The 16,324-nt window shown below is 35.3% G+C and overlaps 1 protein-coding gene across 5 annotated transcripts in view; it reads right to left on the bottom strand.

Annotated features, from left to right (window-relative positions):
• LOC131532386 (cadherin-11) overlaps positions 1 to 16,324 on the bottom strand; it is a 104,912-nt gene that overhangs the window by 36,537 nt on the left and 52,051 nt on the right. For all 5 annotated transcript variants that reach the window (XM_058763989.1, XM_058763987.1, XM_058763988.1 and 2 more), the window contains 3 exons: positions 11,100 to 11,394; positions 10,837 to 10,956; positions 5,241 to 5,408 (listed from right to left, as the gene is read on the bottom strand). In XM_058763989.1, the coding sequence (XP_058619972.1) occupies positions 5,241 to 5,408; positions 10,837 to 10,956; positions 11,100 to 11,394 (583 nt within the window). The remainder of the gene's footprint in view (positions 1 to 5,240; positions 5,409 to 10,836; positions 10,957 to 11,099; positions 11,395 to 16,324) is intronic.

Raw genomic sequence — 16,324 nt, 5'->3', positions numbered from 1 at the left:
AAGGAGATTAAAAAAAAAACACTGGATGGATTTTTATCATTTAATGATGATATCATTTAATTGTGTACAGGCACTGCTAACACACATTTCAGTACAATCAACTTGTAAAAGTGCATGTACCATTATATGACCCCTTTAACAAAGTAGTTATAACTTAATTATGCCGGTTCTTTTTGGTGAATCAAATACATACTTTACGAATTTATCATGACTTGGTTCTTTATAGTGAATCAAACACAGTGGCAGTGCGACCAAGGTAATCCGATCCCCTAAAGAACAAATCTTATAAATCAGTTCTTTTTAGTGAAGCAAAAACACAGAGGGTGACTAATGTTGTATTAGAGCGTTTCTTTTAATGAACAGTTAAAAATACTTTTTACCGGTTTGAATCATTCTGAATCAAGTATCATTTTTTTGTCAGTAATGTCTATTGTAGTTTTATAGGCTTATTTATTACTATTTAACCTAAAATTTGTTATTTATTTAGTGATAAATAATGTTCCGTTATATATAGGTTACCTATACACATACACACAACAAAGTATAAGTAAGAAAGTGGTCCAAGCAACTGACCCTCTGACTGACCCTAGTGTTGTGTAGAGGATCAGTAAGAGAATCAAAATAGAAGTGTGTCCTGTTATAAGTGCTAAGGGAACCCTAAGAACTGAACAAGAATAAAAAAAATAAAAAAATTAACTTGGAGTGACCCATACTGCTGCTTTTAATTAAAATGAAGAAAAAAGGGAAAAAAATATTTCAATTTAATGCTCTGGTTCTTTTTTCCATTATCCAATTTTTAATTAGCCATTTGAAACTGCTTTTAGGCTAATTTTTAAGCACGACCAAGTGTGTCATGCCCTGTTTTAATATTTTAATATTTGATATTGGTTGGGCAGGAATGGGTTTTAATGAAGTTATTACTTTATGATTTTTACTTGATATTTGCCACACTAAAACTTTATTACATATATTACAAACTTTATGAAGTTTTTTATATAAGAAAAGAAATCACAGCTTTTCTTTTATTTCAGTTTAATTTCATTGTTTTATATAATACAACAAAACTGCACTGGACTGGATTAAACTAGACCAGATTAGATGAGTAGAATCAAACAAAGTTAAGCAGACTAGAATAAAAACAGTGCAGCTTGTACAACAGCGTTTTCAGGGAAATCCTAAATAAAAAAGCAAAAAATTGTATAGTGTTCTTTGTGAGAGAAACAAACAACAGTTGGTTGGAGCGCTTGTGATTAGAGAGATTGATTCAGAGAGTCAATGAACACAAGTGAATCTATAATTGAAGCCCAACAAATATGATACGCCGTAATATTCAGCTAACGTTATTACACATTTCTAGGGAAATAATTCATTTCGAACAGTTCAGACTGGCGATTGAATTTATGCAGCTAAGTAATTGTGTACGTCATGACTCTAGTGTGCGACTGATAAGATCGCATCCCAATCACACAGAATATAATACTGCATACGCAAGTCGGTCCCTCATGTGTCATCTTCTGACATCACGCCCACAGTCTCCAAACCACCACTCGCGTCTTTGAGCTGTCAATCAATTACTGCAATAAGACGGCATCCGCAGCATGAATAGTACGTGTAATAAGCTCGCTGCGGCTAAAAAGCGGACAGAAGTGCAGTCAGGAAAATAGGACAGAGTGATTTAAAGTAGAAGAGAAATAAAGCATGAATCCATTTCAAAAGGTTACATCATGTCACACACAAACCTGAACGCCCACATCTCTTCTCTTCATGCTGCTTACTCTGACCGTGGACGTGGAAACAGCACTTGTGATGTTAGCAAACAGTGCACTGCGTGTCATTAGAGCAACTAATGGACAGCGTGTATGCTGACGGTGATATAAAGAGCCCACACTGCGACTCTTTGATCTTCACAACAAAATAGCTATTGAATTTAGAGTTTATATGCTCTGAAAGAGAGCTCATGGAAAATAAATGAGACTAGACTAGACTAAGACTGAAACAAAACAGAGAACTCTAGACAAGACCAGAATATGAGTAGACCAGATAATAATACAGTAGGCTAGACTGTAAAAGTGTTTATATTATTTACACACTGTTATAATTATTATTATAAGTTTTCATATTTTTAGTTTTCATTTTAATTTTAGTTTAAGTTTTAGTCAATTTGTTATGTGCTTTTGTCATTTTTCGGGTTTTGTTTGTTTATTTTAAATATTTCTATTTAGCTACAATTTATTTTAGATTTAGTTTTTAGTAATTTTAGTACTTTAATTTTATTTCAGTTAGTTGCCAAGGCAACATTCAATTTTTTTTTCATTTAATATTTATGTTTCATGTTCTTTTAAGCTTTATGCCAATTAATGATACTAACCTAGTTTTAGTTAAAGGGGTCATATAATGCCCATTTTCCACAAGTTAATATTATTCTTTAGAGTCTTAATGAAATGTCTGTAACATAGTTTGGTTAAAATTTCTCATTGGTAGTGTAAAAACACCTTTTTTACCCTGTCAAAAACAGCTCTTGTCAGAGCAAGCCGTACGGTGTCATTCTCCTTTAAATGTTAATGAGCTCTGCTGACTCCGCCCCTCTCTTCCGAGCCGCTCTCTGAGGGACTGTTTACTTTAGCCGCATTCATTGTGAAACTTGCTAATTAGCACATTATTAGAAAAGGCGATTTGCAAAGATTAATTTAAAAAACCTTGTACTCACTTCTTCTGTAGGTGAAGCTGGATCACGAATGATTCGCGCGAACATAGATGCATTTAGGTAGATCGAGGGCGCATTCCCTTCAGAACAAAACCTAATCCTCTTCTGCGGCTCAGATGAAGGGAGTAAATGACTACTGCTATGTTCATTATTACATCCAACAACAAAACACCTCAATCGCTTAGGAGCCATTCTTGTCTACATCTGCTCCGGCGGTGAAACAATGGCGGACTGATGACAGCTCACTCAGGGCGGGGTCTGAGGTAAGACACCAGTGCAGTCTGTGCTAAAATGCTACTGTCAATCAAACTATCGTGGGAGCGGTCCGTGTGATGCTCGATTTGAGAAAGGGGTAAAGATTTTAGTAGATTAAAAAAAAAACACTGGGTGGATTTTTATCATTATAGGGTGGTTGTGTACACACACTGCCAACACACATTTCAGTTCAAACAACTTGTAAAAGTGCATGTACCATTATATGACCCCTTTAACTAAAACAGATTAGATGACTAGAAAATAACAAAGTTATGTACACCAGACTAGAGAATAAACAGTGTGATGTACTAAAATAGAATAGAAGAAATTGAAGTAGACTAGACTAGACTAGAACAGACAGAGTAGACTGGACTAGACTAGACCAGACCAGATTAGCTCATTAGAATAGAACAAGTATACTAGAAAAAAACTAGAATAAAATAGTGCAGTGTAGTAGAATAGAACAGGTCAGGCTAGGGCAGATTAAATGAGATGATACAATTGAATAAATAGATTAGAGTAGACTATACTAGAACAGACAAAACAGCAAAACAACGAACACTAGAATACATTAGTCTAGACTAGACTAGAATAGAATAGAATAGAATAGAAAAGTGGTGTGGTGTAGACTAGAATAGATATGATCCTTCATAGAATAGAATAGAACAGAACAGAACAGAACAGAATAGAATAATGGCGTAGACTAGAGTAGATATGATCCTTCATAGATTAGAATAGAATGGAACAGAATAGAATAGTAAAACTAATTAGATTAGAGATAAACTAGACTAGAACATAACAGAGTACACTAAACTGGACTACAATAAATGTGCCCAGATAAAACAACTAGAATAAAACAAAGCTCAGTAGACTAGACAAGAACAGATTACAATAAAATTAAATAGAGTAATAAAGTAAAGCAGATTAAAGCACAACTAAACAGAAAGAATGGAATAGTGGAGTGGAATAGACTAGATTATATATTATCCTTCATAGAATAGAATAGAATAGAATAGAATAGAATAGAATAGAATAGAATAGAATAGAACAGAATATAATAGGAGTGGAGTAGACAAGAGTAGATATGGTCATTCATAGAATAGAACAGAACAGAATAGTAAAACTAAGTAGATTAGAGATAAACTAGACTAGAACATAAAAGAGTACACTAAACTGGACTAGACTAAACCTGCTTAGATTAGACAACTAGAATAAAACAAAGCTCAGTAGACTAGACTAGAACAGATTACAATACAATTAAATAGAGTAATAAAGTAAAGCAGAATAGAATAGTAGACTAGATTAGATATAATACTACATAGAATAGAATGCAATAGAATAGAATGGAATGGAATAGAATAGAAAAGAATAGAATAGTGGAGTAGACTAGATTAGATATCATCCTTCACAGAGCAGAACATAACAGAATAGAACAGAACAGAATAGAATAGATTAGACAACTAGAATAAAACAAAATTTTGTAGATTAGAGATAAACTAGACTAGAACATAAAAGAGTACACTAAACTGGACTAGACTAAACCTGCTTAGATTAGACAACTAGAATAAAACAAAGCTCAGTAGACTAGAACAGATTACAATACAATTAAATAGAGTAATAAAGTAAAGCAGAATAGAATAGTAGACTAGATTAGATAGAATACTACATAGAATATAATGGAATAGACTAGAATGCAATAGAATGCAATAGAATATAATAGATTAGAATAGTGGAGTAGACTAGATTAGATATCATCTTTCACAGAGCAGAACATAACAGAATAGAACAGAACAGAATAAAATAGATTAGATAACTAGAACATAACAGAGTACACTAAACTGGACTAGACTAAATCTGTCCAGATTAGACAACTAGAATAAAACAAAGCTCAGTAGACTAGACTAGAACAGACTACAATAAAATAAAATTAAATAGAGAATAGAACGGAACATAACACAATAGAATAGAATAGAGGAATAGATGATCCTTCATAGAATAGTAAAGTAGATAGACTAGACTAGAAAATAACAGAGTAACCTGGACTAGACTAGACCAGACAAGACTACAGACTATATAGCTAGAATAAAACAAAGCTCAGTAGACTAGACTGGAACAGATTAGATGAAAAATAAGCAGTGTAATAAAGTACAGCAGATTACAAAAATAGATTACAACAGAAAAAAAAAATACGTTCCACAGAATGAACAGTAAACTAGAGTAGACAGACTAGATTAGACTGGGTTTTGATGTGTTCTGGAGCAGGGCTGGATGTGTGACTCACTTTGAGTGAAGCGGGGCGGGTTGTCATTGACGTCACTGAGGTGCACAGTGAGAGTGGTGGTCCCTGTCAGACCCCCTTGATGGCCACCCATGTCTCTTGCCTGGAGCACCACCTGGTACTGTGCCTGAGCTTCCCTGTCCATATCAGGGACCGCTGTGCGCACGATACCTGCCGAAAGAGCCAGAGACAGGAACAGATCACTCAGAGCAAACATCACTTTGCTTTGGCAATATTGAGCAACTTTCATGCCAGTAAGGTAATTAGGTAAAACTGGAGTGAATTAAAAGGAATTACACTGAACATCCTACACCTCACACTGCTGTCCTGCCCTGAGTTTCATTCACAACTTTAGCAGAATACAGATCTGACTGCTTCTGATGGGTCAGACAGATATTACAGTAGATGGAACTGTCACTTGTTCTTACATGCCAATGAATATTGTACATTTATTGTACATCCATTTATTGTACATATGCCTTGCAAACTTTAATCTTAGGTTTTCTGTGATGTATTCTACACCGTTGTTGCTGATCCTGCTGATTTGTGACCAAGATAATTTTATCTAGCTAGGGAACATAGATGAATTTGCAAAAATGACATATTAGTCTTGAAAGCACGAGTCAGAATATGCTGAAAAACACAAACCAATCAAAAATATTTTGCCCATGTCATCATTTCACAGCAAAAGTGTGTTTATGAATCTGTGGGGATAAGGATGAAGGTTGTTTGCTAAGTTTTGTTAAAAGTTTTTATCAATTTTTAATGTTTTTGTCTCACCAAGGCCGCGTTCATTTGATTCAAAAAGAAAAGAAAATATAAGAACATTAAAAACAGTAATATTGTGAAATATATATATATATATATATATATATATATATATATTTATTTATTTATTTATTTATTTTTAAAAATTGAAATGTAATTTATTCCTATAATTGCAAAGCTGAATTTTCAGGATTATTTGATGAATAGAAAGTTCAAAAGAACAGCATTTATTTGAAATCTTTTGTAACATGAACAGTTTCTTTACTCTCTTTTGATCAAATTAATGCATTCTGTTTAAATAAAAGTATAAATTAGTATTAGTATTAAAAAGTATCATTAACACTTTTGAATGGTAGCTTATAGTGTAGTGTGTGTGTGTGTGTGTGAGTACATTTAAAATAAATACATATTAAGCTTTTTTTTTTTGTAAAGAAAATAACATTTTAATGGACAAAATATTTTATAAAAACTCAATATTTAATATTTCTAGCACATTTAAAAATATCATTCTTTTGTGCTGAAGCCTTGAAAAAATAGAAGAGAATCTAGTCAATATTCATGATCTTGAAAATAGAATAAATTAAATAATAAAATACTGTTGAATTCAGTCATCAACTTCCACTTGCAAGTCGTATAGAATGTTGAAAATAATACAGAATACAAAAGAAAACTTTATCCATTTTCATTTAGTAAATAGAATACAGTTAATAGTATTGAATAGTAACTAGTCTTTCAAAAACAGTAGAATATAGTCAACAGAAGTGATTAGAAAATGTTTAAGGAATAAAAATTAATAAAAACTTTTGCAGAATGCAACAGGAAACCAAATTCCTTTAAATTGTTTTAGAGTGAAAACATTATGTTTTTAGGTTTCATGATCATTTTTGATGATTTAAAATCATGTTGACTTTTCAGAATTACACCACTTCCTGTTGCCCGAGTCTTTTCATATCCCGCAGAGCTCTTATAAATTCACTTGACCGCTGCGATGACCGTACTCGATTCTGCAGCAACAAGACTGAGCTGTTGTGAGTTCTTTTTCAAACATCACTCAGCCTTATTCTTGCACTACGGCAGATACGTTATGAGCTGAGTGCATGTGTCTAATGATTCTGCTGATTTGTGACCAAGATAATTTTATCTAGCTAGGGAACATAGATGAATTTGCAAAAATGACATATTAGTCTTGAAAGCACGAGTCAGAATATGCTGAAAACACAAACCAATCAAAAATATTTTGCCCATGTCATCATTTCACAGCAAAAGTGTGTTTATGAATCTGTGGGGATAAGGATGAAGGTTGTTTGCTAAGTTTTGTTAAAAGTTTTTATCAATTTTTAATGTTTTTGTCTCACCAAGGCCGCGTTCATTTGATTCAAAAGAAAAGAAAATATAAGAACATTAAAAACAGTAATATTGTGAAATATATATATATATATATATATATATATATATATATTTATTTATTTATTTATTTATTTTTAAAAATTGAAATGTAATTTATTCCTATAATTGCAAAGCTGAATTTTCAGGATTATTTGATGAATAGAAAGTTCAAAAGAACAGCATTTATTTGAAATCTTTTGTAACATGAACAGTTTCTTTACTCTCTTTTGATCAAATTAATGCATTCTGTTTAAATAAAAGTATAAATTAGTATTAGTATTAAAAGTATCATTAACACTTTTGAATGGTAGCTTATAGTGTAGTGTGTGTGTGTGTGTGAGTACATTTAAAATAAATACATATTAAGCTTTTTTTTTTTGTAAAGAAAATAACATTTTAATGGACAAAATATTTTATAAAAACTCAATATTTAATATTTCTAGCACATTTAAAAATATCATTCTTTTGTGCTGAAGCCTTGAAAATAGAAGAGAATCTAGTCAATATTCATGATCTTGAAAATAGAATAAATTAAATAATAAAATACTGTTGAATTCAGTCATCAACTTCCACTTGCAAGTCGTATAGAATGTTGAAAATAATACAGAATACAAAAGAAAACTTTATCCATTTTCATTTAGTAAATAGAATACAGTTAATAGTATTGAATAGTAACTAGTCTTTCAAAAACAGTAGAATATAGTCAACAGAAGTGATTAGAAAATGTTTAAGGAATAAAAATTAATAAAAACTTTTGCAGAATGCAACAGGAAACCAAATTCCTTTAAATTGTTTTAGAGTGAAAACATTATGTTTTTAGGTTTCATGATCATTTTTGATGATTTAAAATCATGTTGACTTTTCAGAATTACACCACTTCCTGTTGCCCGAGTCTTTTCATATCCCGCAGAGCTCTTATAAATTCACTTGACCGCTGCGATGACCGTACTCGATTCTGCAGCAACAAGACTGAGCTGTTGTGAGTTCTTTTTTCAAACATCACTCAGCCTTATTCTTGCACTACGGCAGATACGTTATGAGCTGAGTGCATGTGTCTAATGATTCTGCTGGACCACAGCCCAACAAACTTCTTGAAGAAATAACCCTTTGCTTAAGGGGGTCATGAAATGGAGAACCAAATGTTCTTGATACTTACATATATAAGAGGTTACTCTACAATACTGCAAGTTTCAGAACTCAAAACTAACTGCAGTTTAAAATATTATTATATTTTCTACCTGTATGAAATGCCCAGATTTGAAAACAGGAGAATCGTGACTTCATGTAATGCGTGAAGATGCGTTCTGAAAAGCTCATGTCTGTCCATCAATCACAAAAGCGATATTGATGTTGTATAAAGATGTTGCGCAAGATCATCAAACTCAGATGTTTTTATGTCAGTGGGTGTAAAGAAACTGCACCTCCAAAAACTCTGCATAGCTTTCCTAAAGAGCCAAGCATTAGAAATGCATGGCTGAAGTTTATTTTTAAATGATGTGCCTGAGCAACGGAAATATAAAGTTTTCGTTTGTTCTTCACATTTTACAATAGGCTGTTTTGTCCTTAGTGACAATGCAGGTAAGTACATTTATTTGTAATTTTACAGAGTGTTTGTAATAAACGTCAAACCAGAATTTAACACTATGGAGACACCAAGTGTGTCATTGTTTGAGTGTTGATAATACAATCAGTACATACCCACGCACATGCAGCGCCTTTTGTAAAATGACAAGTAATAATAGTACTTTTAAACCCAAAATTAAGCAAGCAAAAGCGATTACCACGCTGAGACAGACTGTTGCAATTGTTGTGGTTATGTTGCATTGTTCAGTTTCTTCTGCCTCAGGCTCAAATATATACGGCTCTATCACAGCGCTTGCCATCTCGAGTATCAAAACACATGGCATGCTGTAAAAGAGGGGGCGTGGATACGGTGTGATGAAGATAGCCAATCACAGAAGTGGGTGTTTACTTTGTTTCTGCAAGAGTTTTTTTTTTTTTTTTTCACAGAAAGTGAAAATAAGGGTGGAAAGTTATAATTTGTTCAACCACTGGACCAGTTTTTGTGCAAAAACATACTGCAATATTTAGGCCAGAAAGCTCTCGGATTTCATCAGAAAATATCTTAATTTGTGTTCTAAAGATGAACGAAGGTCTTACAGGTTTGTAATGACATGAGGGTGAGTAATTATTGACAGAATTTTCATTTTTGGGTGAAATATTCCTATAAGGTTAGCTGCAAAAATAAATCGCTTATGTTTCACTGCATGTCTTTAATAAAGTAGATTTTGGTAAAGGTGCTATATGTCATTTTTTGACTGTACAAAAAATAGTATAATATATCTGCAGATATTTAAGAAATAAAGCTCAAGTTCACATACTTGTTTCTCTGATAGACAATGTTACCGCCAGTTATTCTACTTTGAAATGTGTGTTCCGTGTCGGAATGTCTGTTTTTGTTTTGGCCTGTGTGATTCCACCCACTGCCAGTTTACCCAATAGTATTTCGACACCATGGGTTGCCAGTTGGTGGAAAACACAGCATATGGTACCATTCACACAGAATGTGTCTTTGCATCTAAAAACGCAAGATGCAGCACTCGGGAATGTTTTTTTTAAAAAAGCACAGTGCAGAATGTCTCCTCCGTCACATTGCCTTCAAATAAAACAGTTGCAATGCCAAATTGCTACTGTAAACAAAAGCTTGCAATGCTTGCCCCGCCTCCAGGATGTTCTGATTGGTCCACTGTTTTGGTACTGACATTGATGAGCGGCACTGTATGTTAAAGTTGAAATTCTTAGTTGAAACTTGACACAGCGAATTAAAAATGCAAATAAAAATGTGTGAGATGCTGCAAAAGATGTGAGAGGTGAACGTTGCTAATACACGTCCGTCTAGCGTGTGTTTACAAAGAAAAACTATGGAAAAGTAGCGCATTGGAATGGAAAAATGCATTTCGTGTGAACGGCCCCTAATGCAGCCAAACTAACTGGCTCAGTAATCACAGATTCAACCCGAATTAAAAATCCTCTGCATTTATCTAAAAAGCTCTATGACCAGAGGAATATTAAAAGACGGATAAATCAGCTCATCAATTTACAGTGTAAGGCTCGTCACCTTTCATTCAAATGCACTCGTTCCTATTGCATGCACTTAGTCTGGCAACCTGCGTGAGCGTCGAGTCTAAGGAGGAGGAGCAGGAGAAACAACTCTCTCCACTATTTTGAATTTGGACCACAGTACCTATTTCAGCTACTAGCTGTCAATATTATATATCACACCTTTGATGCCTAAAGAGGGTCTGCGTTGACGCAAGCTGTTGGTAAAATTGGCCCTTTATAAACTAACCTTGAGAGACATAAAATAAAAATTCTGCATTTCATCACCCTATAAAAATGAAAAATATTGCATTTCTAATCATAAAGAATAAAAGCAAACACACACCTGACTGCGGGTCCACAGTGAAGTACTGCTGGCCTTGAATCACTGAATACACAAGTTTGGCACTATTCCCATACGTTGGGTCATCAGCATCTGTGGCTGTCACTTGAATAACCGATGTGCCTACGGAAAGAGAGAGAGAGAGACGAAATAAGAGATATTTTTGACAAACTCAAGGTTCAATGAGCATGTGACCCTCCGTCTTTTCTTCCAAACACAGCTGACAGCAGTCAGAGGGCATTTGCGTGTGAAGCTGAGCTTAGTACCGATGTTGGCCATCTCTGGGACGGTGGCGCTATACGGGCCGCCCTGGAACACAGGCGGGTTGTCGTTGATGTCTTGCACACGGATGATGAACTGGGATGAAGGCTCCAGGGCTCGGCCGGTCTGTCGGTCTGTTGCCGTGGCGATAAGGCGGTACTGGTCCTTTTCCTCACGGTCTAGGGGTTTGGTGACGTGGATGTTCCCCGTTCTGCTGTCAATGACGAACACCGAACCGGCCCCCTCACCTTTTAATATGTATTTGGTTCGTCCATCACCTCTGTCCACACTTGAATGAAGCTGGATGAATGAAGAAAAGATATGTTAGAAAATTCTCAAAGTCATGAACAAATTCCATTTTTTATGAAGCCTGTATGTACAGTATAAAAGGCACTCATAATCCTATATGATATATATTGTATTACAACTGTTTTCACAATACTTTCATATGTAATGTATTATATTCTAATAATTTGCTTGAAGACTTCAGCTAATTAATATATTTTAGCACAAATAATTAAATTATGTTCAAACACATATTATTCCTGAATGCTTAAAGAAGCAGTACCATATAAAGATGCAAGTGATTCAGTAATATTAATATTTATATTATCTATTATTATTTTATGTCTGCTGTTTTTTGATATTAGGGGTCATTGAACATGCATACTCAATATTAAATTCAATTACAAACTAATATTAAATTCAGTATTATAATCTTTCTCAATATAAATATATTAATAGTAGTGGCATTTCAAGATGATTTAAAGAAATATAACTTTTATTGCTTATTACTGTTGGCACATATACCATTAAAAATGTATGGTCAGTATGATTTTTTAAAATAATAATAATAATTATTATTATTATTATTATTTTAATCAGCAAGGATGCATTGGGTTTACATTTTTGAAATATATTAAAATAGAAAACAATTATTTTAATTTGTAATAATACTTCACAATAGTACCATTTGTACTGTATTTTTGAGCACATAAATGAAGCCTTGGTGAGTATTGGAGACTTAAAAATAATCTTACCAACCCCAAACTTTTAACAAATTGCTTAAGTCACATACACATATTTATTTCTTATTCATAAATATTTGCTGCATACCTGAAAGATGCAAGGTAGGTCTAAAGTAGACTTTGAGATATGAAGAACAATATCCCCTAAATTTATAATGCATTTTATGCACAGGCACCACAGAAGGTGTTACCAAAATCCAATGCTATTTTCTCACTTGGCTAATATTCTTTTCTAAAAAAAGTGAAGATAATGACTTAAGAGACCAACTGGTTCCATGTGAATAAATAACTCCATGAGGTAATGAGATGTGTTTGTTGTTTTCAGTAACTGAGATCCTCTAAGGCCAAACCACACAAATTTAATATCCGAGTATAAAAAATGATATCGGAAAAAACTGTCCATAATAAATGAGCAGCTTCCTCGGTTTTGCAGCCATTGCTAATAAAAAGGCATTTGCCTTTTAATACTTTCCGACAAAGTCATAATTGCTCTGGTTGAGCTCTGGGCAGGCAGACTAATCCAGGATCACTGTGAAAGGGCACCTTTCACCAGGGGCTAAAAAAGACCTCTGTATCCAGATATCCAGTGTGCCTGATACGAGGAACACCAGGTGTTTTTGGACTGATAGGGGGCTGATGATTGGCCGGGCAGAAAATTCATTAGCTCAGCCGACCAATAAGGTCACAGGGGAACTGCGAGGAACATGAACATGAATGTGCCAAATAAACCTGTAAAAGCAAACATGCTTTGGCTACATAGATCACAGTGGAATAGAAGCTGCATAATGCTCACTGCATACTGCAGTCTATTTTAATTTAAATATTGAAACAACACAGCCTGTCATCACTGCAAATAAATAATGATAAAAAGGGTTATTTTGCATTTTTAATCCAGAAAATCGTTTTAACTCTTGGCAGATTAAATAATGATTCATAATGACATTAAAAATCATGGGTGATATTAGTTTATGGTTATATATATATATATATATATATATATATATACCCTAAAAGAAGACTATAAAAAGACCTAAAACGCATAAGGACTTCACTGACACAACATGAGGCGCTTTTCCACCTAAATTTCCTGGAACAATTTGTCCCAGTAACTTTTCCCCCCCCAGTCCTGTTGCTACCTGCGTTTCCATCGCGGTCTAAAGTACCGCGAAGATTAGACAAATTGTCTGGTGACGTAGGTCTGTGCGTGTTTCTCAATATCAAGTATGCAAATTTCAGACTTTGCATCCTTGGTAGTTCGGACTTCGCGAGTTCGACTCGGGAGTGTGAACCCCCGGGGACGGGACGACACAAATCTGGTAATTAGGCGCTGTCTTTATAAATAAACTGCAGATTTGAGTTTTAAACAACTACATTCTTGCCTGAAATACTCCTAAAACTACATTTCATGACACAATAACAATATTTTAAACAATTATGCGAATACGATGGTTCCAATATAATGCTGCGTGAACTCAACCAATCAGCACGTTCAGTGACCAAGTCCCGTCCCTGAAAGTTCCAGACCTTTGAAAAAGTACTACCTCGTGAGCAGGGATTTCCGAGGGGCAATTTTTTACCCGGAACTTTATTTAGATCCTGGTTCCTGCGGTGGATACACACCGAGTACCGGCACAAAGTTCCTAGTTCCTGGGGAAAGTTCCTGCGGTGGAAACAGGACTATGGACACAAATAAATCACTGAATTATTTGTTGAAAAGGTTAATTTGTATAACCTGTGCAAACTGATTCACTAAAATGAATTGGACCCTTCAACGCTACATACAAAAGATGTTTTTAATTGTTCTCTTCGTTTGACTAGCAGAATTTGCAAACTTTAAGAGCAATAGCATTTTAATAAATAAATAAAATATCATATCATATAAACCACACATTTAAAACTATCGTTGTAATTTTTAAGTTGTGACTGAATGGTTCATTTATATATATATATATATATATATATACAGTGAGGAAAATAAGTATTTGAACACCCTGCTATTTTGCAAGTTCTCCCACTTAGAAATCATGGAGGGTCTGAAATTGTCATCGTAGGTGCATGTCCACTGTGAGAGACATAATCTAAAAAAAATCCAGAAATCATAATGTATGATTTTTAACTATTTATTTGTATGATACAGCTGCAAATAAGTATTTGAACACATGAGAAAATCAATGTTAATATTTGGTACAGTAGCCTTTGTTTGCAATTACAGAGGTCAAACGTTTCCTGTAGTTTTCACCAGGTTTGCACACACTGCAGGAGGGATTTTGGCCCACTCCTCCACACAGATCTTCTCTAGATCAGTCAGGTTTCTGGCCTGTCGCTGAGAAACACGGAGTTTGAGCTCCTCCAAAGATTCTCTATTGGGTTTAGGTCTGAGACTGGCTAGGCCACGCCAGAACCTTGATATGCTTCTTACAGAGCCACTCCTTGGTTATCCTGGCTGTGTGCTTCGGGTCATTGTCATGTTGGAAGACCCAGCCTCGACCCATCTTCAATGCTCTAACTGAGGGAAGGAGGTTGTTCCCCAAAATCACGCAATACATGGCCCCGGTCATCCTCTCCTTAATACAGTGCAGTCGCCCTGTCCCATGTGCAGAAAAACACCCCCAAAGATGATGCTACCACCCCATGCTTCACAGTAGGGATGGTGTTCTTGGATGGTACTCATCATTCTTCTTCCTCCAAACACGTTTAGTGGAATTATGACCAAAAAGTTCTCATTTTGGTCTCATCTGACCACATGACTTTCTCCCATGACTCCTCTGGATCATCCAAATGGTCATTGGCAAACTTAAGTCGGGCCTGGACATGTGCTGGTTTAAGCAGGGGAACCTTCCGTGCCATGCATGATTTCAAACCATGACGTCTTAGTGTATTACCAACAGTAACCTTGGAAACGGTGGTCCCAGCTCTTTTCAGGTCATTGACCAGCTCCTCCTGTGTAGTTCTGGGCTGATTTCTCACCTTTCTTAGGATCATTGAGACCCCACGAGGTGAGATCTTGCATGGAGCCCCAGTCCGAGGGAGATTGACAGTCATGTTCAGCTTCTTCCATTTTCTAATGATTGCTCCGACAGTGGACCTTTTTTCACCAAGCTGCTTGGCAATTTCCCTGTAGCCATTTCCAGCCTTGTGGAGGTGTACAATTTTGTCTCTAGTGTCTTTGGACAGCTCTTTGGTCTTGGCCATGTTAGTAGTTGGATTCTTACTGATTGTATGGGGTGGACAGGTGTCTTTATGCAGCTAACGACCTCAAACAGGTGCATCTAATTTAGGATAATAAATGGAGTGGAGGTGGACATTTTAAAGGCAGACTAAAGCCCGGCTCACACTGTGCGATTTTAGCCACGATTTGGTCGTCTGGGACAAATTTTGAAAATCCTAAAAGATTCCTATAATCCTAGGCTAAAATCTGTAGTCTTTGATCGTTAGTTTGACATGTTCACGGACAGCCGATTAATGGCTGTTGCGATCAAATTTCACGTCCGACGAAATTCTGGCAGTGTCAGAAGATTTGGCACACAGTCCTTCAGTGTGACTACCCCTACGACGAATATCAAACTGTCTCCGTTTTTCAAGGCAAGCTATGAGCAGAATTAATGCTAGAGAATTATTCTATCAGCCATAAACTCCGGCGCTCCCGTCCTCCGCTCACGGAATTCATCTGATATGTTTCTTTTCTATATAAACACTGGTTGCGCCGCTGTTTTCATGTGGGTGTGTATGAATACATACACTATTCTTCTTAAACACGCCGGTATTGCCGCGGTTTGTATACTTTTCATGACAGCCAACATTTCGGTCCCGCGTGCAATGCAGTTTGCAGTCACTGGACGTGTATGAGTTGATAATGTAAAACTCCGGACAAGTTTACTTGCGCGCACCCGTTTTTAACTCGTCTTGACTGTCGTACAGTCTGACATTAATGACAACTGAGATCCCATAGTGTGACATGATCATCATGTTCGTACAGTCTGACAAGTACAATCCTAAAGGACTTTTAAAAAATCGCACAGTGTGAGCCCGGCTTAACAGGTCTTTGAGGGTCAGAATTCTAGCTGATAGACAGGTGTTCAAATACTTATTTGCAGCTGTATCATACAAATAAATAGTTAAAAAATCATACATTGTGATTTCTGGATTTTTTTTTTTAGATTATGTCTCTCACAGTGGACATGCACCTACGATGACAATTTCAG

The sequence above is a fragment of the Onychostoma macrolepis genome, chromosome 23 (assembly GCF_012432095.1).
Source record: "Onychostoma macrolepis isolate SWU-2019 chromosome 23, ASM1243209v1, whole genome shotgun sequence".
Classification (NCBI taxonomy): Eukaryota; Metazoa; Chordata; class Actinopteri; order Cypriniformes; family Cyprinidae; genus Onychostoma; species Onychostoma macrolepis.
The sequence above is the reverse complement of the archived record's forward strand: the minus strand, read 5'-3'. Positions and strand labels throughout refer to the sequence as shown.